General features: G+C 36.8%; 1 protein-coding gene across 1 annotated transcript; it reads right to left on the reverse strand.

Moving 5' to 3' along the window:
* Positions 1–275: 275 nt before the first annotated feature.
* commd5 (COMM domain containing 5) lies at positions 276–13,897 on the reverse strand. Its single transcript, XM_056472881.1, has 7 exons — positions 13,727–13,897; positions 11,624–11,778; positions 11,162–11,190; positions 11,011–11,061; positions 6,319–6,414; positions 5,412–5,487; positions 276–880 (listed from the first exon to the last, which is right to left on the reverse strand). The coding sequence occupies exons 1-7, from the start codon at positions 13,854–13,856 to the stop codon at positions 779–781; spliced, it is 639 nt and encodes a 212-aa protein (XP_056328856.1). The 5' UTR covers positions 13,857–13,897; the 3' UTR covers positions 276–778.
* Between the last annotated feature and the right edge of the window lie 11,998 nt (positions 13,898–25,895).

The following is a 25,895-nucleotide window of genomic DNA, read 5'->3' on the forward strand; positions in this document are numbered from 1 at the left end:
TATTGCATGTTCTACGCAGCAGATGCCCTTCCTGCCAGAATAGCTATATCAATGGGCAAGAGAGATTTTGAACTTGTGTTTATAGCCTTAGTTAAATTCAGGATTAAAATGGAATATTAATTATCAATCAGGAAAGGGAGTCGATAATTTACATTTAAATTACTTACATTTAAATTGAATTAGAGTGTTAACCAAGTTCCAGTCAGAGTAACATTAACAGCTACAATAATAAAAGAAATGAAAAAAAATAAAAATTTGATACAGAGAAAGCACCATGACAAAAAAAGAAATATTTATTTTTAAAGAATAATGACAACAAAAAAATATGTTGGCCTATGTTTCTTTACTGTCAAAAGTGAACCACTAATCAACTTAAGAAGTAATGAATTAAACATATGACACCTTTAATGTATTACTGCACACTGCAACAAATTACAGCATGTTGAAAAAACTTAATTGGTTTAGTTCAGATGAAGTATTTTAAAGTTTATCCAGGAGTTCACTTTTTGTCAACACACTGTGGCAAGGCAAACCTTGTGCAAAACTGAACTGAAGCAGTTAGTACAAAATTATTCAGTACAATTAATAACATTTTCTAAATATTAGAAAAAAGTAGACAGATTCTGAATGTTCACATATAAGAAATACATTTAGAGTTATGAAAATGATTTTTACTGTGGCAGAAATAGACTATTATTATTTTTTACACATAGACGTGCAAAATGATTAACAAGAGATGTCTAGTTTTCTATAGTATATGACAATTTGATCTAAATGATCAGTCCTGTATTTTGAGAATACTCCTCTTTTCTATGTCATTCATTTCCTTTAAAATTAGAGAAACATTGTACCGAAGCTCCTGAAACTTAGCAACTGGAACCTAGAAAACAGAAAAAGAAAAAAGTAATAATGAATCACATGGATGTTTCAAATCTGACCAGGTTTCCATCTCAAAAGACAAACAAGCATATGCACTAGATTTGAATGGGAGAGCATAACATACTGACTACAACAATTTTCAGTACTTTTTCAAATAAACACTCGGAATAAAAGTACTCAATCTCAACTACTCAGTGATGGGCAATAAACATTTTTCATTCATTCATTCATTCTTTCTTTCATTTTCCTTCGGCTTAGTCACATATCCATCAGAATGAACTGCAGCATATATTTTACACAGCGAATGCCCTTCCAGCTGAGAAAATTCAACAAAATCTCGCATTTGCACTCATACCCTAAGGCCAATTTAGTTTACCCAATCCACTTATAGCACATGTCTTTGGACTGTGGGGGAAACCAAAGCACCCGGAGGAAACCCACGCCAACACGGGATCAAAATGCAAACTGACCCAGCCAGGACTCAAACCAGTGACCTTCTTGCTATGAGGCGAAAGTGCTAACCACTAAGCCACCATGCTGCCCAAAAATATTTTAATATTATATTATTCAGTACTTTAACATTTAGTGAATATTACTTGTATAAATCTATCGGTACATTTCTGATCCTTTTTATTTTAGGAAACATCGCTGCATTACAAAACAAAATATTTCATTCTTTAATCCACTAAATTTAAAACAAGCTAGGAAAGTAAAAATTTGAAAAATTATCATCTCCTCAGAGACTATGCACCGTTGTTCAGAGGCATTTCTATAGTTAATGACTCACTGATTTAAATGATCCAGTTAGAGTAGGTGATCACAGTTAATGATTCACCTAATTTACAAAATGAGTCAAAAACAGGAAATCCTCTCACTTTAAGTGCCAGAAACTGATGGTGTGAATCAAACTAATGGCTAATTTTAGGATTTATAATCCTAAATGAAAATCCTTTTTAGATCAATACAGTCAGTTGTTTGTGACCGAATGACCCTGACACTTTGTCCAAACTATGTTTCTAATAGTTCATTCTAAAATCCCGTAAACATCAACAGACATTTTATACTCCAGTTCCCCACAGTGGGTTGTTATGGTCTATAAAACTTAGAATGTGCTTCTTTCATTGTATAGCCTAAACTAAACATTCTTTAAACAGAATTTGTGTGATTATTACAAGCCTGAAAATTCAGGAGTAGGCTATCTTATCTAATTAAATTCCACGCACATTTCATTTTGTGTGTGTTTGTGTTTTCTGATTTGATAGATCTGTTGCACAAGGCAGCACGGAAATCAAGCAGCATGCACTTCTTCAGTTTTTGCATTTTAAACAGGTTTATTAATAGTTAAGTGCATGGCGCAAAAGCATTAATGGCATGTCCAAATCCACTTTTGCTATTTTAAGAACAGAAAAATACAGTCTATGCCCCGGCCCATGGTCTAACAGGGTTGTGCTTTTCTCTTGATGAGTTATGGGTGTGTTTTGAGCATAACGTGCATTAAAGCAATCAGAGTCTCATCTCCCATTATCATTATTATCATCATCATTATTATTATTATTACTACATGGCGGATTTTGTAAGTGGAAAAACTGAACGCTTCAGCGCAAAGATAAAGAATGAGCCTCCTCCATTCAGTCTCTTTACTACGGAGACCCGGAAGGGACGTGGTGGTGGGGAGAAAAATAGGTGGAAGAAAAAAATCCCAGAGTGATAGGACCCTCCCATTTTTGCCAAAATTCTCCTGTATTTTACCATTCTATCCCACTATCATCCTATTATTAAATATTTCTGATATATTTTTAATAACAGCATGCTGAAATTAATATTAAAATGTCTGCTTTCACTTTCTTTACATTAAAGCTGTGCGTCGATCGTCGCCTTTTATATGCAACCTCTTAACCAGTGAATGCATGTATAAGCGCTGACTGACAGATGCTCTCCGTACAATGAACAGATCTCAGATCAGCTTCTGTACATGCCATTTACAGAGGAGCAAAAGTGCAGGACACTTTTGAATTCGGGTGTATGTTTAAACAGACAAATACACTGAATAATATGTAAACATCTCCGTCCTGCATGTTTTATTTTAAACAGCTATTTTCTCTTAAATGAGCACAAACAGTTTCTAAAGTAATGGAATGCTTTCATTATAGATCTGTGCATTCTTACAGTGACACCTCTGTAATCAAACAAAACAAGAGATTAATTTGCTGCTCACTTGTTTGATAACAGAGGTGTCACTTTAAATGGTGTGTACAGAAGCTGATCTGGGATCAGTTTATTGTCCGGAGCGAGTCTGTCAGTCAGCGCTTATACATGCATTCACTGGTTCAGAGGTTGCATATGAAAGGCGACGATCGATGCACAGCTTTAATGTAAAGAAAGTGAGATAGAATGGTAAAATACAGGAGAATTTCGGCAAAAACAGGAAGTGTTTGTGAAGAGCAGTTTTGCGAGATAACGCAAAACATCTTTGCGAGGGAACGCAAAAACCTTAAAAATATGTTTTCTATCACTCAGTTTTTTTTCTCCCACCCAGTTTTTTTTTTTTTCTTCCACCAATTTTTTTCTCCCCACCATCATGTGCCTTCCGGGTCTCCGTACTTTACTTTCTCTTTACGTTACTTTTACTCTTTAATTTACTCCTTTACATTCCTGGAGTAGGGAAACTGAAGACACTGAAGACATCCATTAGCCTACATATTTAAATTTAGTTTGTTAAGCACAAAGATTTGTTTCAAAATTATTTCTAAATTCAGTTCTAATTTCCAGCAAATGAATAAATGAACAATAATAATGAAATGTGGTAAAAAAATAAAAAACTTGTCTCCAAAAAAAAGTCATATCCAAACACATGTCCTGTTTTTATGACCCATATGGTGATGCATACGTGTCCAAAATCCGACAGGTGGACAAATCTAAACTTGTTTTTTTTTTTTTAATATATAAATATGCATATAATAATAGTGCTAATAATAAAAACGTTATAATAAACATGCAAATTGTCCTGAATAAACTGAAAAAAGCCCCCGGAGCAGCTTTTGGATTGTCAATGGCGCTGTCTATTTCATTTCCTCAAAATAGCAATGCACTAACAATGCGCCTTAACACACCTCCTTTCTAGACCGGCACATTCATGAGTCCACAAAGTAGTGCAAATGAACTTGCTATTTAAACAACATGGCGCAAAATGTGAAAATTAGGGTTGCGCTGGTCTGAAAATAACAACAAATCACGCCAAACACCTCTTGTGTCTTATTACGCCAGGTGTATGATAGGGCCCAACAACTTTGTAAACTAATACACGTCATTTAATACATTTTAATTAATAGTTAAAAGTTAAAAGAATTTATTAAAACGCACAAGAAAGGATGCCACTTTGAAACAAAAACTTACTTTATAAACATGCTATAATTTAAGACAGTTATTTAAGATTTTTTTAGTTACAAAAAATAAAAAAATAAATAAAAAATAGGGTTAGCCTACTAGAGAAATTTTATGTCGGAGTGGGATCTGAGTGGTATTGGTTTACTGGCGGTTTTCCTGTAGTTAACAGAGCGCTTGCTTTTGATGGTTAGCGACTAAATGGAGAGCACGACCATGGAGTGGAATACTTAGCGGAGCGTCACACCGGTAAGATTCATGCTTTTATTATTAAAATGCTTTTTTTTAAGAAGAAGAAGAAGAAGAAGAAAAGCATAACAATAATAATAAAATGACGATTAAAAACTGAAAATTCTGCCAACATTTACTCCCCTTTCACTTGTTCAAAATCTATTTTTTTTTCCTGTTATACACAAAAGAAGATATTTTGCAAAATGCTGGTAGATGGCAACCACTGACTTGCATTGTTTTTGTTTTCAACTATAAAATTATTTTGTGCTCAACAGAAGAAAAAAAAAATCATAAAATTTTAAAGTCCCCATGAAACCCAAACTAACAATATGATTTTTTTAGCTCACATTGCCAGTTTTGTGGTGAGTAATTCATCTGTGCATGTCAATAATAATAATAATTAAAAAAAAAAAAGAGGTTTGCCCTTCTAATCTTTAACTGAAATCTGAAATGCACTTCCTGTTTGTTTGTTGTTGTTTATTTTCAGTTAAATTGTTAGATTACATACATTTTGGAATAGGACATGGCTAACATGTTTAACCACGCTGCTCTAATAGTCATTTTTAACAACAAACAGAAATGGTGAGGAGGAGGTGTCTGTTAGGTTGTATTAACTCTCCCCAAGCCCTTTCCCCATCTTTCTGAATAAAATGCCTTATTTACTACATCCACTCAGCTCGCAGTAGAAAAAAAACAAGCCATGCCCACTGTTTTGTCATTTAATATTCTGTCACAATATGAAGCAGCTTCCGGTTCATGTCCTTCATGACCTTAAAACCACATAAGGGGAAATAAATGATGAGAATTGTCATTTCTGGGTGAACTAAACATATAATAAATACTTTTTTACATTTAAATGGTGACTGTGACTACAGTGAGCGATGGAACAAATAAATCAAAGAGTAATTTAGAAACATTACCTCAAACTGATGTGTACAGCCATCTGACAGTTTCATCTGCATGAGAATGGATGGCTGCAATGCTCGAGACAGTGAGCTAAATCATACAAACAGAAATATTACATTAACTTGTACTTGTGCTTATTTTTTATTATTAAAAATAATGACTGCAATAATGATATAAATGGTTTCAAAATTAGTCAAAATCATGTTTACAGCTACCATAAGAAAAAAATGGAAAAAGTTTTCAACGTTTCATATATGTTTTATACAGTAGAACAATGGAGTCAACCACTGATACATTCAATAGTATTTAAGTCTCTATTGCAAAACAGAAGTGTCTAAACTAAATAATGTTCGCCTTAAATGAAAAGTTAAAATTGTACATTTTTTTTTCTTAAATTAGCAGTTTTCCATAATTTGTGATTCATGTTATTATTTTTCCCCATTTATTTATACTTTTGAATTGTATTATGGGACCTCAATATTTCTGTCAACAACTTTTAATCTTTAAACGTTAAAAAAAAAAGTGACTTTTATTAATATATTAATATTTTAAAGTGATATATTGTCTGGGTTGTTGTTGTATATTACAGTACAAAAACCTTGTAATAAACTGCCAGTACATTTAGTTATTTTACAGACGCATTTCTCTATATACTATGTCTTATACATGATATTATTTCAAACTACTAAAATGTCAATAAAAGTCACTTTGTAAAATTGTAGAAGTCAACAGAGCAGAAATCAAGGTCCCATAGTGCAATTCACAACCGTAAATAAACCGAAAACCCTTGTGAATCACAAAATATGGAAACAAATAAATAAATAATCTGATATTTTTTACAGTGTATGCATGCGTGCTTGGTATTGAAAAGCATCTTATTATTGAGAGCTTTCAGTTCTGCAATAATCATTACTAATGTACCTTGTTGAAATGGCAACATCAACTCTCCATTTAAGATCCTCGATCTTTGCCAGATGTGGCCCTTCATGTTTATCGCTAACATTCATAGAGGTTTGCCTGGAAATAGCATTCAGACATTAAAGAACTTGTCAGGATAATACAGTAAGTGTGAAAGATGAGACCACTACTGCACATACATTTATTGAAGTCTGTAGTGTCTATAACTGCAAAATCATGAATATAAAACATACCATTGACTATAGAAAAATAAATTTTAAATATTTAATAAAATGTTATTATTATTATTATTATTATTATTATCATTAGGGCTGTGCAATTTATTGAAGGTTATTATCATGCGTATTTTGTCAAAAAAGTTGGTTCTAGTAAAGCTCCAGCATGTGCTCTCAGATGGAGCAGCATTTTCTACAAAGAGTTGCAGTTCACTAATAAGCTAGACAAAAATAGAGTTAAAAATTGAAATAGATTTAAATGGAACAATTGTGAAATCAAGATAATCGTTCTGTGATAATGACAGCTGTTTCCGTAGATTCAGGGAACTACGGCTAAATTCACATATTTTTACTCCAAATTCACTTCACCACTTCAGAAAATGATGATTACTCACATTGAATCAGTAAAATCTCCTGTTCAATCCTATGGGCATTACTTAGGTTGTTGCTAGAAGGGATACAGCTGGGGTTGCTAAGGTGTTCTGAGTGGTTGCTAAAATCCACTTTAGCAGCCAAAACCAGCTAAAACCAACTTGACCAGCCTGGTTTAAGCTGGACATAGCTGGCTTTGGCTGAGTTCCCAGCCTGGCTAGGTCAAGCTGGTTTTAGCTGGTCATCTCCCAGCCTGACCAGCTAAATTTTAGCTTTTTTATTTTAGCTGCAAAAATCAGGCTGGAAATGGCTGGAAACCAGCCTAGGCTGGTTTAAGCTGTTTGTTTCAGCAGAGATGGATTGGTATATTGTTAATATGTTTCTAGTATAAATGAGTATATTGTTGGTATAGATTGGCATGTTGTCCAATGTAAAGTCGATGGTAGTTTTTACAATAAAAGTCTATGGGACGGTTGCTAGGGTGCTGTAAGTGGTTGCTAGGGTGTGGTTTGTAAGTTAAAAGGTGATCAGTGATTGGCAGTCTGAGTTAGGTGAGCCCAACCTTAAGTCTGTATGACAGTCTGGTGCAAAGTTATGAGGTCACAAAATCTGGTCCAATGTTAAGTTAATGGGACTTTGGGCTGGACGTTACCGAGAATTATTTATATTGTTTATTCAGTTACCCATTATTGTATATTATTAAAGAGCCCATATTATGGGTTTTTGAAAATGCCCTTTCATGTAGTGTGTAACACAGCTCTAAGTGAAGTGAAATATCCAGCTAAGGCTTAAATCTGTAAGTGTACAGTGTTTAAAACTGTTGATCCATCTATAAAGGAGTCGACTCATAGTGCTTCAAACAAGTCGTCTTGATAACGAGTCATTAGGTGTTTCGTGATGACGCGGCTATGAAACACAAGTAGTTGCGCGCGCAAACCCGGGACATTTAAAACCTGCGGCCCCACCCACTAACAGAAAAAAAGCCCCACACACAGACACCAGTCGAATGAAGTCATGCTGCGCAGATGGATATTATTGACAGTCCACCCAAAGATGAAACCTCAGCAATATAGCCCAGCCTTGAGCAGTTCGAGTGCTTCTGGAAACTACATGCTTACAAAGAAGGCTTCATCGGTTTGTTAAAGGAAGGATCAGTAAAGACTGTCAGAACATGGATCATGAATCCGTTTCTTCCTCCATTTCATAAGTGTAAGTACGTGCGATTAAAATTGTTGCCTCGTTTAGCTTGCTAATTATGTATTTAGTTGTGTTTTGTTACTTGTAACCGCGTGTACTGTATCAGGTTAACTCTTTATATTCTCATATCGCGTGTAAAGCCACGTTGAAAACGCGACGCATGCCGCTTTGTTTACGGATCATCAGCTGTTCCTACACGCATGCAACGGTCAAGTTTTAAAATAGTTCAGCTCAGGTTCGAGGCGAGTTGTCTAAATTGCACCCAGCAAGCTAAACTGGCGCTCTAGGCGTGTGTGTCGTGTCCTCTGGGGAGGAGGGTTATGTGTGTGTGTGTCTTCTCTGAGGAGGGTAATGTGTGTGTGTGTGTGTGTGTGTGTGTGTGTGTCTCCTCTGAGGAGGGTAATGTGTGTGTGTGTGTGTGTGTGTGTGTCTCCGTCTCCTCTGAGGAGGGTAATGTGTGTGTGCAGGACCGGAGCTAGCTGAACTGCCGCTCTAAGCAAAGGATGATCACGCCGCCCTCAACCCGATAGTGAAAACGAAAGGGACCCGTTAGTAAAGTGAGGACTGGGGGGGTGCCGCGGTTGAATTTGAAGACCGGGGGGCTATTCGTGGATATAACTGAGGACGCGGGTGGTGAGGGAGGTGTCGTCGGCCCTGTGTGTGTGTTTGTGTGTGTGTGTGTGTGTGTGTGTGTGTGTGTGTGTGTGTGTGTGTGTGTGTGAAAAGAGCAGGTAGACTGTGACAGGCTAGGAGATCTCCTCGACAGTTCTTGGACTTTTTGCTAAATAAAATAGTTAGTCGTCTGTATTTACATTCACCCACTGGCAGCCAAAATCCACTATGAAGCGTGCATGCACTGTGACTACTTTTATATTGTTGATAAGCAGTGGATCAACAGCTTCCTGGGAATATTCTCATCTAATATCCACACAATCAGCACTGCCGCCCCCCAGGGGTGTGTCCTCTCCCCACTGCTCTTCTCCCTGTACACGAATGACTGCAATTCAAAAGACTCCTCTGTGAAGCTCTTGAAGTTTGCAGACGACACCATACTTATCGGTCTCATTCAGGACGGTGATGAGTCTGCTTACAGACAGGAGGTTAAGGAGTTGGCTGTCTGGTGTAGTCACAACAACCTGGAGCTCAACACGCTCAAAACAGTGGAGATGATAGTGGACTTCAGGAGAAACCCCCCTGCTCGCCCCCCACTGAGTATCATGGACAGCATTGTGGCAGCAGTGGAGTCATTCAGATTCTTGGGCACCACCATCTCTCAAGACCTGAAGTGGGACACTCACATTGACTCCATTGTCAAAAAAGCTCAACAGAGGCTGTACTTTCTTCGTCAGCTGAGGAAGTTTAACCTCCCAAAGGAGCTGCTGAAACAGTTCTACACCTCCATCATTGAATCAGTCATCTGCACATCAATAACTGTCTGGTTTAGCTCAGCTACTAAATACGATCTCCAAAGACTAGGTCGAATAGTTCGGACTGCTGAGCGAATTACTGGTACAACCCTTCCTACTCCCCAAGAACTGTACTTATCCAGAGCGAGCAGAAGGGCTGCCAAAATCACTCTGGACCTCTCACACCCAGCACACTGCCTCTGAACTTTTACCTTCTGGTCGATGCTTCAGAGCGTTGCGCACCAGAACACCCTGACACAGAAACAGTTTCTTCCCTCAGGCAATCCATCTCATGAACACTTGATGATAATAATTGTGGAACCAACATCAGTACTTGCTATACACTTTTATACACATATACACTTATTTAACAACACACTTTACATGCCAATTTGCACATAACAGCTGCTCATATAACATTGTATATAGTAATATAGCTGTACATACACTTGCCAATTTGTATTCACTACTTACTTGTATGTATATATATATATATATATATATATATTTTTATATATTTATTATCTGTTTTTGTCCCGTCTCTGTAATGCTGTTGCACTGTAGAAGCTCTGTCACGAAATCAAATCCCTCGTATGTGTGAACATACCTGGCAATAAAGCTCTTTCTACTTCTACCCCTACCCCAACCCAACATCGCAGTAATGTAAAAACAGTAATTATACTGAATAGTATAATAATATGAATAGTATTATTCATATTATTTAGTAAATTACCCATTGTATTTTAACCCCTAATCCAACACCAACCCTTACAGTAATGTAAAAATATTATTTATTGTTGTACAGCGTCACAAAATTTATGCTTTAATGATGCGAGTATCCACAGCTGTATGCCATCCAGACTTTACTGATTTCTTCTTCGTGAGGTATTTTTAGATTTTGCCCGAGATTGTCCTCTGGCTTTTGCAGAATATTTACAACTGATCACAGAACCGTGTTCAATTTGATTAATCGCCCAGCTCTAATTATTATCATTGAGATAGTTGACTAATACACTCTGTGTGAGATTTATTTATTATTTCAATTTAAAGCAGAATATGCAGAATTAATATTCTTTTCAAGCCACTAGACCAAAACAAAATTTGATTATACAGCCCTTACTATTAATTCATCCAAAATCCTATGACATTTGCTTATACAGTGATTTCAGATTTATGTCTGGATTCTGTCAGTGTTTTCAGCATTTTGGAAATCATTATCCCAACCTGATATTTACCATACTAGTTAGACCTTCTGAGTGTTTATGAAGTGTTTCTTCTGAGAAGTTCTGAGTGTTTATGTTTGGGCTATAAAATAAACATTATGCAATTAACAAAGATTTCCTCACACTAATTTCTATATTGCATTCTCCATGGCAATTGATTGAAAATATGAATTTTTAAATTTTCATATGGGATCTGTATAGCAGCATATATTAAATGGTTATACAGAGTAAATGGTTCCAATGCCCAGCACTAAAGGCACAATTGTTCAAATTATACTGTACCTGTTTCCAAAGACAACAGCAACTAGGTCTGCAAGCAATTCTTCTGAAAAACTGTTAATAAACAACATCAATACATACAACTTCACATCTTGTTTTAAAAATATTGGATACCAAAAAACTATTACAAAATGAGGACAAATAGATAACTCACCGTAGAGCTCTTAGATCATCACTAAAAACCTGAAATAAAAGTAAATGTTTATTTAGGTAATTGCTGTTTTTTTAATGCCAAGCTATCTAGCATAATTATAGATTTATATATGTATGTATGTATGTATGTATGTATGTATGTATGTATGTATGTATGTATGTATGCATGTATGTATATATATATATATATATATATATATATATATATATATATATATATATATATATATATATATATATATATATATATATATATATGTGCAATATAATACATATATATAAAGCTAAATTTAACCATTTTAAATACACAGGTTGATGTAAATTAAATTCAGAAATATGCTGTTAGCATAGTATCCCTTTTTGCAGTGAAATTAATTTCAATTCACTGAAAAAAAAAAAGTAAATTAATAATAATAATAAAAAAACACTGGAAAAATAGGTGTCAGAACAGTGAGAAGCAAACCTCTTGTTTTAAAGAAGGCTGGCACAAAGCTTCTTTCAGAAGAGCATATAGTCCGGCCATCACATGGTTCAAGCTCTCTTCTGAGATAAAACCGCTCTCTGAAATCTCTCTCACAGACTCACAGCAGTCCTGACCACCAATGGCATTCACCACAGCTGTGCACACAACAAAACAGAGTCAAATAGTTTAGATCACCCCATTAAATTAAAACAAAGTACAAAAAACAGGGTACATTAGGGCTTCACAACACTGGAAAAAACGACAATTGCAATATTTAGTTTTTATGCTTTATATAATGCAATATGAATACAGTTTCCACATATAAATTTAACAGCCTTATTTTAGCCTTAAACAAATTGCAAGCATAAATACAATAAAAAATAATGAACGAATAAACAGCGCTTTACGGTTTTCTGGGTAGTCTAACAGCAATCAGGTACCAAAATAATAAAAGCAAATCTAACACTTAATTGTGTAGAAATGATTAAATGTATTTAATCTTTGTTAAAAGTACAATCTCCTGTGCCCGAGGGATATAAAATGATCAAATTAATTATTAAAGTGGCAGATCTTGAAACACATGCTAAACTTTTACTCTATTATAGTTTCAAATGTACAATGACTCCACAAATCACATGTTCTGAACTGTGTGTTTCCTGGTCAACTATAATTCCGACTCAACATTGCACACCATGTGACATGACTACTGCAAATGCACACAAAATTATATATCATGCAGCCCTAGTACAGATAGAAAGAGCAGAAACAAACAATACTAGATATTACGGAATACACTGGTAATGCAGTTACCTATGAATCAAATAAGTTTATAAATTACATAAATTTAGGCGATGCAGTGGCATAGTAGGTAGTGCTGTTGCCTCACTGCAAGAAGATCACTGGTTTGAGCCTCAGCTGGGTCAGTTGGCGTTTCTGTGTGGAGTTTGCATGTTCTCCGTGCGTTCACGTGGGTTTCCTCCGGGTGCTCCGGTTTCCCCCACAGTCCAACGACATGCGGTACAGGTGAATTGGGAAGGCTAAATTGTCCGTAGTGTAAGAATGTGAATGAGTGTGTATGGATGTTTCCCAGAAATGGGTTGCAGCTGGAAGGGCATCCGCTGTGTAAAAACATGTGCTGTATAAGTTGGCGGTTAATTCCGCTGTGGTGACCCCAGGTTAATAAAGGGACTAAGCCGAAATGAAAATGAATGAATCACATAAATTTATAAGGTCACATAAAAATGTGCTTTTATGATTTTATTTTAAGAATAGCACAATAGACCATGCAGTAAATTGTTAGTGATACTAAAAGGAACAGTTTTCTAAAAAAAAATTTGAAATTTGAAAATGTGAAATTGAGTTTTAGAGAACCCATGGTCTATGATAGAGGTAAAGTTGGTTTTATATTCACACATTTTTTTCATTTAGAAGTCTCTATATTGTTTACCATGTTACTTTGAATATTCGATCAGATTTAGCATGCACGTATGACTTCAAAACAACATTAGCACTATCTAATTGACTGTGAACAATGTTGTACTTTGATAGTCATTGGCTGCTTATATGATTTCCCTATTTAGAATTTGCAAAGAATAAATTTCTGAAATGGAGAAGGAGAAAGTCTGAATATCCGAATAAAAACCAACTTTACCTCTGTCGGTCAATGATTTCTTTACTACTACTTCTGAAAACAACAACAACAAAACAATGAATTTGTAATGATCATAAATATCATTACAAATCACATTATAAAAAAAGTGTAAATACAAATACTACCCTTTTAAGAGTAAGCTAATTCCGCATTATTTCATAGACTTACAGCAGCCTAATCTTTAGAGTCAATATATCGATTTGGGAAACCTGGAAACATGCATTTATTCGTGAATACAGGAAAACGTCTCTAATCTGATATTTTAGCCAAAACAAATAAATTCTTCATGTCTTGTAATTCGTTACAAATGAAGGACCGCTTTTCCCACTACACTACTTTAGGGCTTTCTCTGTGGTGGGTTCAAGATTCTGCATATCCAGTTTACAGATATAAACTATAATCTTTGTCGTTCAAATCACTAACTGTTACTAACGTTAAGAAATAAAACTCACCTCTGAGTATCTGCGTGAAAGTCTCTCTGTTCACATTCTTTAAATGTTTATATAGCATGTCCACCTCAGCAGGCACTCTGCCTCCAAATAAACTGACAGTATCACTCATCTTTACATTAGCACCAGACATCTTTATTTACTCTTTTCCTGCTTCTGCTTCTTCTTTGGTGTGTAACCGCAGTTGCCATCCAAAATGGTTCATTGGCGCCATCTGCTGTCTTAAAAGTACCTATTCTACCATCCCAGTGCATTCCATAGGACAATAGTTAGCTGAGAGATTACTATTTGAATATGCAGTCACCGACCACTTTATTAGGTCCACCTGTCCAACTGCCCATTAACGGAAATTTCTAATCAGACAATCACGTGGCAGCAACTCAATGCATTTAGGCATGTAGACAATCTGCTGCATTTAAAACCGAGCATCAGAATGGGGAAGAAAGGTGATAAATTACTTTTTGTGTCTGAGTCTCGATTTCTGTTGTGATATTCAGATATAGGGTCAGAATTTGGCATCAACAACATGAAAGCATGGATCCATCCTGCCTTAATTGTATCAATGGTTCAGGCTGCTGCTGGTGCTGTAATGGTGTGGGGGATATTTTCTCGGGACACTTTGGGCTCATTAGTACCAAGAGCATCTTGTCAACAGCCTACCTGAGTATTGTTGCTGAGTCTGACCATCCATCCCTTATGACCACAGTGTACCCATCTTCTGATGGCTACTTCCAGCAGGATAACGCGCAATGTCATAAAGTGTGAATCATCTCAGACTGGTTTCTTGAACATGACAATGAGTTCACTGTACTCAAATGGCCTCCACAGTCACCAGCACTCAATCCAATAGAGCACATTTGGGATGTGGTCGAACGGAAGATTCGCATCATGGATGTGACACAACTGTGTGATGCTATCATGTCTATATGGACCAAAATCTCTAGGGAATATTTCCACTACCTTGTTTGATATATGCCATAAAGGATTAAGACAAAAGAGGATCAAACCCGGTACAAGTAAGGTGTACCTAAAGTGACTAGTGGGTGTATAAAATCGAAGGGTTCAATAAAAAAAATAGAGATAATCACCTTTAAATGTAATAAGAACAGAGCTCTCAATGTTAGAACTTTGAAAGATAATTTAGACCTTTATGGTGTATTTTTGGCTATAGCAACAGCCAGACAAAATGTGAGGCCAAAAAGTGGATATGTGCGGAATGATTTTGGGAGTATCATAACTAAACACTTCATATATAAAATAAACATTCATTCATTCGTTTCATGTTCGGCTTAGTCCCTTTATTAATCCAGGGTCGCCACAGCGGAATGAACCGCCAACTTATCCAGCATATGTTTTACGCAGCAGTTGCCCTTCCAGCTTCAACCCATCCCTGGGAAATACCCATACAGACTCATTCACACACATACACTATGGACAGTTTAGCCTTCCCAATTCACCTGTTCCGCATGTCTTTGGACTGTGGGGGGAACCGGAGAACGCAGAGGAAACCCACGCGAACACAGGGACAACATGCAAACTCCAACCAGAAACGCCAACTGACCCAGCTGAGGCTCGAATCAGCGACCTTCTTGCTGTGAGGCGACAGCACTACCTATTGCGCCATAATGTTTACAACACAAATCCAATTTTATCCACTTAATAAGTAAACAAAGCAAGTCTTTTATTTAATATATAATTATTAAATAAATATAAAAAGACAGAAAATATTACTTTTACATATTGTAAACAAATCATATGAACATTTTCAAATGTCAATAATATGACAGAAATTTATTTAAACTCTAAATAAATATAAATTCACACAAGTAAATAAATAGACTGAAGTGTCAAATGTTTTGTACATGCAACAAATTTGAGAAAACAACAGTAATAGCCTATAATTAAAAATAACAATATGATAAAACCTTTTAGTGTTATTCAGCGATATTTAAACTATATTTTATTTTTTAGAAAACACACAGACTAATTAAATATGCCTACAAAATAAGATGTATGCATAAACAAATGTTAGTAAAATTGAGAATCAAGTTGCTATTATTTATATTTAAAAGATAGCGTTACAGGGACCCAAAATCATTTAAAGACTTATTATTATTGTTAAATTTTATATTGCTTCACGGAAATCGTTCACTGGACCTTATAGAATATGCGCCGGGGCGGTGCGTTACTGTGGTTACCATGCGTGGCATTCTAAAAAAGTATGTGTTCGAAAAACGTTCGATGACGAAGAGAAACTGTATTGCAAGTGTCTGTCCATCGCTGGATCATTAGCGGTATGTATAAGATTTGTCTAAAAGAATAATTTTAGGTTGTTTTATATGGTTGTTACAGCGTGCTTTAGCTGAAGGAGACTATTTCTCTCGGTCATATCGTTTCAGATTATTATATTAGTTTCTCCACGTAATTTTTCGGTTAGACAGATTGTAATGTTACCATGTTGGTTGGAATTGGAGATTGCAAAATTGTCAACTTTAGGTATTTGAATATATATATTATGATAGTTTGTGTTTTTTTATCTTCCCTTGCAAAAAATAACTGAAGTAAAACTAACTGCAGTACAATAGCTGTATAAAAGTATAACTACATTACAATTAAGTACAATTGCAAAATTGCAATACACTTAAGTATAAACAGTTAAAATACAGTACAATAAAGTTCAACAGCAGTATAATTTGCAGTAAACTGAAGTAAAAACCAGTAAACTCCATCTTTACAGCACTTGTGCAGCTGTAGTCAAATATGGTGTGGTAAGAACTGTACTGCACTTCCAAGGGGTTTGTTCTTCAACATCTTCCAAGAATATTTTGTATTTTTTTCAGGGATGTTTTAGGATTCAAGTAATTTTATAATTACAATTTTAAGAGTTTATTTGCAAAAACGAATAATAAAAAATAACTGCAGTGTTTTAAACAGCAGAACAGCAGTAACCTATACAAGGATAACTGTAGTATATTCAATGCAACTGCAAAATTGCCGTATAGTGAGGTATAAACACAGTTCAACTACAATGCAATAAAGTTCTACAGCAATAAAATCTGCAGTACAAGTGAAGTAACATTAAATAAACTGAGAGGGCAATATAGTTATATGTTAAACAATTTATTGCACTTAGCTAAATAGATGTAAAAGTCCACTTTAGTTTTATTATGTATTGCAGATCTCGATGATTGTAGATGCATTTCTGTAGTTAGTTATACTTCTGAAAAGTGCAATACAATATATCGTGGTAGTACTTCAGCAGTACTGAAACCTCATTTGGAAACCATTGTCCACCAAGCAGGAAAAGTAGTTGTACTGCAGTTGTGTAATAGTAGTACTTCAGTTGTATTGCAGTTGTAGTACTGCATAGTAGTTGTAGTACTTCAGTACCATTGCAGTAATTACTGCATTATAGTAGTAGTGTCAATTTAGAACTATTGCAGTAGTTGCACTGCACTGTACTAATCAACAGTTGTTGATTTGGTCCAGTTTATCTTGTACCCTGATAAACTACTAAAGTGATCAAATTCCTTGAATATACTGGTTATTGACACATCAAAACGGTCCAGATATAAAATAATGTCATCAGCATTTAATGAAATAATATGATTATGGTCATGAATCTTAATCGGTGGGACATCAGAGTTTCTAATAGCTTGTGCTAATGGTTCAAGGGATAAACAAAACAATAGAGGGGAAATCCCTGCCTTGTTCCACGCTGTAAAGAAAACAGGGGGGAAATAATATTACCTGTTAAAACTGATGCTTCAGGTGAGTGGTAAAGTGTCTTAATCAAAGCAATGTAATGTTCACCGAAACCAAAGCACTGCAGAACTGCCCACATATAGTTCCACTCCAGCCTATCAAAGGTTTTTTCTGCGTCTAATGAAAAAAATGCACACAGGCTCGGAAGAGAATCTGCAAAATCAAGTACATGAAACAGTGGCCGCATATTATCAGCCGCATGACGCCTTTTAATAAAACCAGTTTGGTCCTCCTTGAATAAGCTGTAAATTATCTTCTCCATGCGAAAGGCAAGAGTTTTAGCATAAACTTTTAGATCACATGGGATAAGTGATACTGGTCTATAACTGGAACAATCTAATGAATCTTTACCCTTTTTAAGAAGCAATGAAATCAATGATGTTTTTTGGTCTCTATGAAATGTACCATGGCGACGCAGTGGCGCAGTAGGTAGTGCTGTCGCCTCACAGCTAGGTCGCTGGTTCGAGCCTCGGCACGGTCAGTTGACATTTCTGTGTGGAGTTTGCATGTTCTCCCTGCGTTCTGTTTTGTATAGATTTGAATAATAGCCTTTAAATATGTTGTTTATTGTTATAGGATTTTTGGTTACCTGGTCATCTGGAGATTTTATTGCGCTACTGTATGCATTAGATTCAAATTCTTTCAACCTAAGGGCCAATAAGTGGCTTGGTCTCTCAGATTCATAATAGTATTTTTGCCTCGTCCTATGTAATATAAACTCTGCCTTTGATTGTGAAAGTAAGTCATATTCCTCAAGGAGGACAGTTGTGTTGCTTGTTGACCAGAGAAATTTTGTTTTTGTAAGTTTTGTAAATATTGGATCTTATTTTCTAATTGTGTAAATTTGTGGGTTCTTGCTTTGGCTAGAGCAGATGAAAAAGATATACAGAATCCTCGTATTATACACTTTGTCGTTTCCCACAGTATTTGAGGGTCTACCTCACCAAATATATTCGTTTCGAGAAATTCCTTTACATGATCTTTTAGTGAGTTAATGAATGAGTGACGTATTAAAACACCATCTAGGGGCCTTAGTCTTAATGTTGGAAAGGTGAACATTACATAATACTGCAGAATGATCAGACAATAAAATTGGTAATATAGATATGGAAGAATTAAGTGATGTAGTATTTTGGATTCTCCAAAGATCAATCACATTAAGTTCAGTGATAAATTTATTAAATAACTTAAAGGATGTATTAGCTGCAGTTTCAGGGTGAGATTTATCCAGTGCAGCATTTAAAACAGCATTAAAACAGCATTAAAATCACCGCCCATCACTAAAGGACAATCAATCTGCTCAAGTAATATATTGGAAATATTTGTGAACAATTTACTGTCTGCTTCATTCGGACCATAGATGGAGACCAGTGCTAATCTGTCATTATGCATTTTGCAGTGTATAAAGACAAATCTACCTTCCTCATCATTCCCAGTATGTTCAATAGTTAACTGTAACTTCCTTTGAACTAAGATGAGCACCCCCTTAGTTTTAAGCCTTGTTTAAGGCTAATAATCCTTGACTTATTTCTAGTGACTTGTAAATATTAGTATGTTCCATCTAAATGCATAATTCTGTAAAATAAAAGCTAGATAAATAAAAGTATTGACGTCTGTTGCAGGACATAAAAAAAAGAGAGAAAGGAACAACAACAAATAACTATGAACAACCAAAACAGACAGCACATTACGGAGAGTGTAGGTCTGCGTGAACAACAAAAACACCTGTTAATGCGCGACCAGTCCACTTCAACGCAAAACATGTCCCCAAAAGGCCTACTAAGCCAGAAACATAATGGTTGACCCTGCTCTTTATTAGCCCGAAAATAAAAATAATATAAAATAAAAATGGAATAAAAACATTACTATTTACCAGTCCACGGACAAGCCTGCAGAGCAGGAGAAAGATCCCAAAAGGAAATTAACAAATGTCCATGAGCATCTTGTTATTGTCCTCTTCAGTGCAGTTGCAATGATCACCACCGACCTTGTTTATTTTCTCTCGTTGAGCTGAGGAGATGGAGACGGTAGCTGTTGCCTTCTCTTTGCTTTGTAGCGCTGCAGAGTATGTCTTCAGTGGCAGTGAAATAACAAAATCCTCTGCCTTCTGAGGAGAGTCGAACATCATATGTTCACCTGTGTGCCGCAGTTTAATTACCACAGGATAGGTGAGGAAGGGCTAGAGACCAAGTGCTGTCATCTTCTTCAAGACTGGAATAAAGCACTTTGTCCTGTGTATATTTCACCGGATATGCCTGCCGAGCACCTTTTAGGATCGCTGATCTGTCATGCCATTTTAAAGCACGGAAGATGAGAGTGCACGGCCGATCCGAATTTTTCCTTGCATCATACACGCGATGGGCCAGGTCGATCTCTTTGTCAAGGCCTTTTAGTAAAGGGATCCATTTGGGAAGATTGGATTTGAGGAACCCAGCTGCATCGGAGCTTTCCACCCCCTCCGGCAACCCCACCAGTCATATATTATTTCTCCTGTTTCTGTCCTCCATGTCCTTAATAATCAGTGAGTTGTTCCAGTTGATTTCTTATGTTTGTGACAGTATTCCTATCCTCACGTGCAGCTGCTTGAACTGAATCAACCCGGTCACGTGTCTGTTTGGCCGCGATGGTTAACTGTTCAACTTCTGTTTTTAGCTCTTTTACAGAATCGTTTGTTGTTTGTATATATAAATGTAGATCACGAAGTGCAGGTGTCAGTACAGAGTCTATCGCTTCTCGTACAGTCGAGGCCACTAACGAATCGAGAGAACTTTGCTGTTCCGTAAGCGCTAGCTTGATGCTGTTAGCAACAGCAATGTCGAGATCCTCTGTGGAGATGGTGAAATCTTTAAATTTCTTCTTTATTGGCAATTGTTCACTCTCTCATTTCCGGCTGTCTTTGACCGCTGTCGTACTCATAGTGTGCTAATGAAGAGTGGTTCAAAATTTACTGACAGGATATATGCAATTTCTAGCTAAATGAGCGGAGCGAGAGACTATGCATGCACTGCTGCCGAAGGGTCACGTCATTTCTGATATCTTTCTCTTTGGCAGATTGGCATGGAGCATGGGAAGAAACAGGGAAACACACCTCAGTAATGACAAGTACATCGTGATAAATTAGGTACTGCCTTAAATTTTGAAGTTGAAACAAATTAACTTTATAAAACTTTTCAAATTATTTATTTGAATTTTTACAGAGTGATGGTTTGGTGTTTCTTTCAGATACACAGAGATAGATACATTATTTTTGTTTGTTTGTAAGCTTCATTTGTATATTGCTATTTTGTTTAACATTTGCTGATTGTTATTTGCTATATCATTAGATTAATTTATCTGTTATAATGTATTATGTTGTTAGCTTTACCATTGCATATTACTAAGTCTATTGGCAGATATATTGTCTGGCTGTTGTATTACACATTTAATATATGCTGTCGGCCTGTTCAACATTTGTAGCTTGTTATTGTTATTTGTTCTATTTACAGTTTTAATAAGTATTGTAACACATTTATCTATTCTAAGTTTATAGATTTCCATCTTGTAGAGTATTTATTTATAGCTGTGAAATATTATTTGTTAGTGTTAGAACAGAGCCAGGCTGAAGACAATGGTAGATGAAACTTCCAAACAATGGTATTAAGATTAATTAAAGTCTTGATATCTTTCTATTGTATTTTGCAGATTGAAATTGGCCAAATGGAAAACAAAAAGGCAAAAGGGGGAGATTCACAAGAGCATTGATGGACATTTATCTGAAACAGAGCATTAAGGGCTATGTTGGTGCTGTCTTTGTCTTTTGCAAGTTGGAGTAGAGCAGAAGGAGACTCACAAGGGGAATGGTGGAGATATACTTGAAAACCTGGAGCGCAGAAAACAGGTAGAACTGCTTGAACAGACTAAACAATGAAGTTAGGCCCAATCCCAATTCTACCCCTTAGCCTTTACCCTTACCCCAATTTTCTTTAATTTGAAGGCGTATAAGGCTAAGGGGAAGGGGTGAATACCCCTTCGAACCAGGCTCCAAGTAAGGAGATCCACAAATTATATATATATATTTTTTTGTCATTATTACAAATTTCTAAAACAAACAAGCACATTTTTAATATATTCATGACTGCGTTTGTCTTTTACTATCATGCTTAAAAAAAACGCTAAATTCCGCGATCTATAATCCATAATAATGACTGCTGTATACCAGTCCCACAACATTCTGACACTCGAATACCCTGTCAAAAAAGTCTAGTGGCTGGGAATGAGCTTTTTACAGTGTCTGCTATAATGTTAATGTTGTTTTTGTGTGTTTACATAGATGAATATGGCCACTGTGTAAATGCACAGTATTACGATCTGATTACGATCTTAATATAATATTATATTATAATAAATCACCTTCAATGATTTCCTGAAGATAAATACCAAAAAATAAAGCAACTGTAATAACTACAGCAGTCGCGATCGTCTGATCTCATATGAAGCAAGAAATCGCGATGACATATAGTGACGTGTGCAAGTCCTGTAGTGCTGTGCCAATTCTTAGGGGTACATTTTGAAGCCCTTCCCCTTAACCCTCGGTTTTAAGGGCCAAGTGGAAGGTAAAGGGGTAGGGGTACAAAAATAGAATTGGATTGGGATTGGCAATGGGATTGGGCCTTAGTCTTCAAAGAATTGTAATGAGACTAATTAAAGACTTGATAGCTTTCTCTTAGGCAGATTGGCATGGGGCATGTGGAGAAACAGGGAAACACACCTCAGTAATGACAAGTACATCGTAATTTGAAATTTTATACTTTAATTTTAACAGAGTAAGTGATGGTTGGGTATTTTCTTAAGATAGATAGTATTGAACAAGCAGGTAGATTTCTACTGATGTGTCTTTGTCTTTTACAGAGTGGAGTGGCTAAACTAGGGAATCACACATCTCAGGAATGATAAGAAACTGATGGTCAGGTATCACCTATAGACACCAGATGTCGTTCCAGGAGGAAGAGGGAGGAGGTGGGCTTAGATAGTTAGATATATATTTTGTCTGTGGCAGGTGTTTCTTTTTCAGGTAATGGACACTCAACATGCAAACAAAGGAAACACATAAGAGCATCGGTGGTGATTTATCTGAAGAACACTGGAGAACATTTTGTTTGTTGCTGAAGATCAGCCAGCATGTAGAGCTCTGTTAGTCTTGTTTTTATATTTTGCATATTAGGCTGGGGAATGTGGAGAAATAGGATTCACACCTCCACAATGATTGGAAACTGATGGTCAGATTAGGTATTTCCTGGATCGATGAATGAATGGATGGAAAAATAGATGTCCTTCCAAGAGGAAAGGGGTGGTTTTGTCTGTGGCAGGTCTTTGTTTCTCAGGTAATAGACACACAACATGCAAAAGTAAGAAACTCATAAGAGCATGAGTGGAGATTTATCTGAAGATTGCTGGAGAACAGCTTGTGAATTACTGAAGCTCAGCAAGCATGACGAGCTCTGTTAGTCCTGTCTTTGTCTTTTACAGACTGTAGTGCAGCATGTGGAGAAAAATAGGAATCACACACCTCAGCAATGACTGGAAATGGATGATCACGATTATCTTTCAAAGGCACAGGGATGGGTGCATAGATGGATGTCCTTCCAAGAGAAAGGGGGTGGAGGTGGGCATAGATTGTTGGATATATGTCTTTTCTGTGGCAGTTATTTAAATTGTAAGTAGTGGAACCAAAACAGGCAGAAGAAGGAGACTAACTATAGCATCAGTGGAAATTTATCTGAAGAGCACTGGAAACACTTTGTTTATTGCTGGAGATCAGAGTTTTGTTAGTCTTGTTTTTGTCTTTTGCAGATTAAGCTGGGGCATGTGGAGAAATGGGAATCATACCTCAGCCCTGATTGGTCAGTTTTGGGATAGATTAATAGATGTCCTTCCAAGAGGAAGGGGTGGAGGCGGACATAGAATGCAAGATAGATGACTTGTTTGCAGCTGGTGTTTCTTTTTCAGGTAATGAACACACAACATGCAAAAGTAGGAAACTCACAAGAGCATCAGTGGAGATTTATTGTAAGAACACTGTAGTTCAACCAGTATGTAGAGCTCTGTCTTGTTTTTGTCTTTTGCAGATTAGGGTGGGGCATGTGGAGAAATGGGAATCACACAGCAATGACAGGAAACTGATGATCAGATTTGGTATTTTCTGGATTGATGGATAAATGGATAAATAGATTTCCTTCCAAGAGGAAGGGGGTGGTGGTGGTGGGCTTAGACAGACAGACAGACAGACAGACAGACAGACAGACAGACAGACAGACAGACAGATAGATAGATAGATAGATAGATAGATAGATAGATAGATAGATAGATAGATAGATAGATAGATAGATAGATAGATAGATAGATAGATAGATAGATAGATGTTTTGTCTGTGGCAGGTGTTTCTTTTTCAGGTAATGGACACACAACATGTAAAAGAAAAAAAACTCACAAGAGCATCAGTGGAGATTTATCTGAAGAACACTGGAGAACAGCTTGTACGTTGCTGGATTTCAGCAAGTATGCAGATCTCTGTTGGTCCTGTCTTTGTCTGTTACAGACTGGAATGCAGCATGTGGAGAAAAATAGGAATCACGCATCTTAGCAATGATTGGAAACTGATGATCAGGAATATCCTTTAAAGGCACATAGATTTGTGCATAGATGGATGTCCTTCCAAGAGGAAGGGGTGGTGGTGGGCATAGATTGTTAAATAGATGTCTTCTCTGTGGCAATTATTTAAATTGTAGGTAATGGAACCACAATGGGCAGAAGAAAGGAGACTTACAAGAGCATCGTTGAACATTTAATTGAAAATTACTTGAGAACAGCTTGTGCATTGCTGGAGCTCAGTCAGCAGGTAGGGCTTTAGTGGTGATGTACCATTTTTGTCTTTTGCAGATTGAAGTTTAGCTGAAGAAGGAGACTCACCAGTGGTGTTGCTTGACCCTATTTACTGGGAAACGTGCCCCAGTAAAAATAGCCACAGCCCCAGCAAATGCGTTTATTTACAGTTTACTTTATATATAAGTGTATTAATTAAGAGTGGTAATTCCCGTGCACCTCAAGTGCTGCTCCTGCTTGTTCCCGGTTGTTTAACATGCACGCTGAAAAAATTATGTGCCTTTAATCCAGTGGTGTTGGCACACAGTAAATTTTGCAAGTTGGCAAAACTAATGTTTAAGTAAAATGATGATGATCTTATTTTGACTAAACATTGCTCCTGTAAGATGATGATTTTTTTTGTATGAAGCACAAAGATGATGAGACAGGGAGGTTAGACTTAATAATGTCTTGGTTATGAATGTAACCCTAGTTCCCAGAATAGGGAATAGAGATGGGTGTCTGGAGCCACTTTGGGAGATGCAAGCCGACCAGTCACTCTGAAGAGTTGGCAGAGCTTGGCTCCGCAGGTGCCGGCGATTAATCATTAGTAGAGTATTTAGCCGGTGCACACGGAGCGAACACTATCTTTTAGCCTGCTGAAGAGCCGAACATTCAACTAACACCAGGAAACACAGCTGATGTGGCATCAGAGACACACATGTCCATTATCTATTCGGGGAACAAGAGTTACGTTTGTAACTGAGACGTTCCCCTTCATGGGAACTCTGATTTGTGTCTGGAGACACTTTGGGAGAGTGTATAGAAAACACCACAGCAGCTAAGTTTGTTACACCCATGATGTAAAGTTTGCCAAACATACTGTGAGCACACAAGCATCACCAAGGTCGCAACCTTTCAAGGCCCCTAGACCCTTTAATTACCATTACATGGGAATGATTAGAAAGAATTTAGATCGGGGGTTGTAAATGTGCTTTTACCTACCTTATCCCTTTGTCTAGGGATTTTTTTTAAACCACGACAGTACGTTGGGAAAGTGTGCCAGACCCCGAAGGGGGAGGATGTTGTGGAAGCCACCTGTTACCCAAGAGGATGGCAATAAAAGCATATGGACTAGCCCTATCGACATATGAAAAGCTGGTTAGCGGTTAGGGAAGACATGGGTCTGCCTGAAAAGGGAGAACACTCCATGGCTGTAATAAGCATATGGGATCGCTAATGGAGGTTGTACATAGGTGGCAGCGAACCCCTGCATGTGAGTAGACCAAGCGGGCATACCAGATATCATACTGGGCCAGGCACCCGGCTCCTCTGCTGAGTTGGGTGCTGGGGGCCTTGGAAGAGCTCTCTGGGGTTCGCCAAATGGGGAATTTACTTAGTAGAGCAGAATAAGCGCATATATCTCTGTGTTAGGGAGCATAGCACAGCAAGCGATTTTGACACTGACCATAGTTTTCTCCTGATTGACCATGGTACCCAGTAATGATGAGGAAATGGCTCCACTTGAAGATTAAAAATCTAAAGGGCGGTAGAAACTTTGGCACATAGC

The sequence above is a fragment of the Danio aesculapii genome, chromosome 14 (genome assembly GCF_903798145.1).
Source record: "Danio aesculapii chromosome 14, fDanAes4.1, whole genome shotgun sequence".
In the NCBI taxonomy this organism is placed as follows: domain Eukaryota; kingdom Metazoa; phylum Chordata; class Actinopteri; order Cypriniformes; family Danionidae; genus Danio; species Danio aesculapii.

Excerpts from the sequence above, each read along its gene's own strand:
- commd5 (XM_056472881.1), bottom strand. The coding sequence starts at position 13,856 with ATGTCTGGTGCTAATGTAAAGATGAGTGATACTGTCAGTTTATTTGGA. Across the intron at positions 11,779-13,726 it reads TTTCACGCAGATACTCAGAG|CTGTGGTGAATGCCATTGGT; the intron begins GTGAGTTTTATT and ends TTGTGTGCACAG. Across the intron at positions 11,191-11,623 it reads AGCCTTCTTTAAAACAAGAG|GTTTTTAGTGATGATCTAAG; the intron begins GTTTGCTTCTCA and ends CTTTTATTTCAG.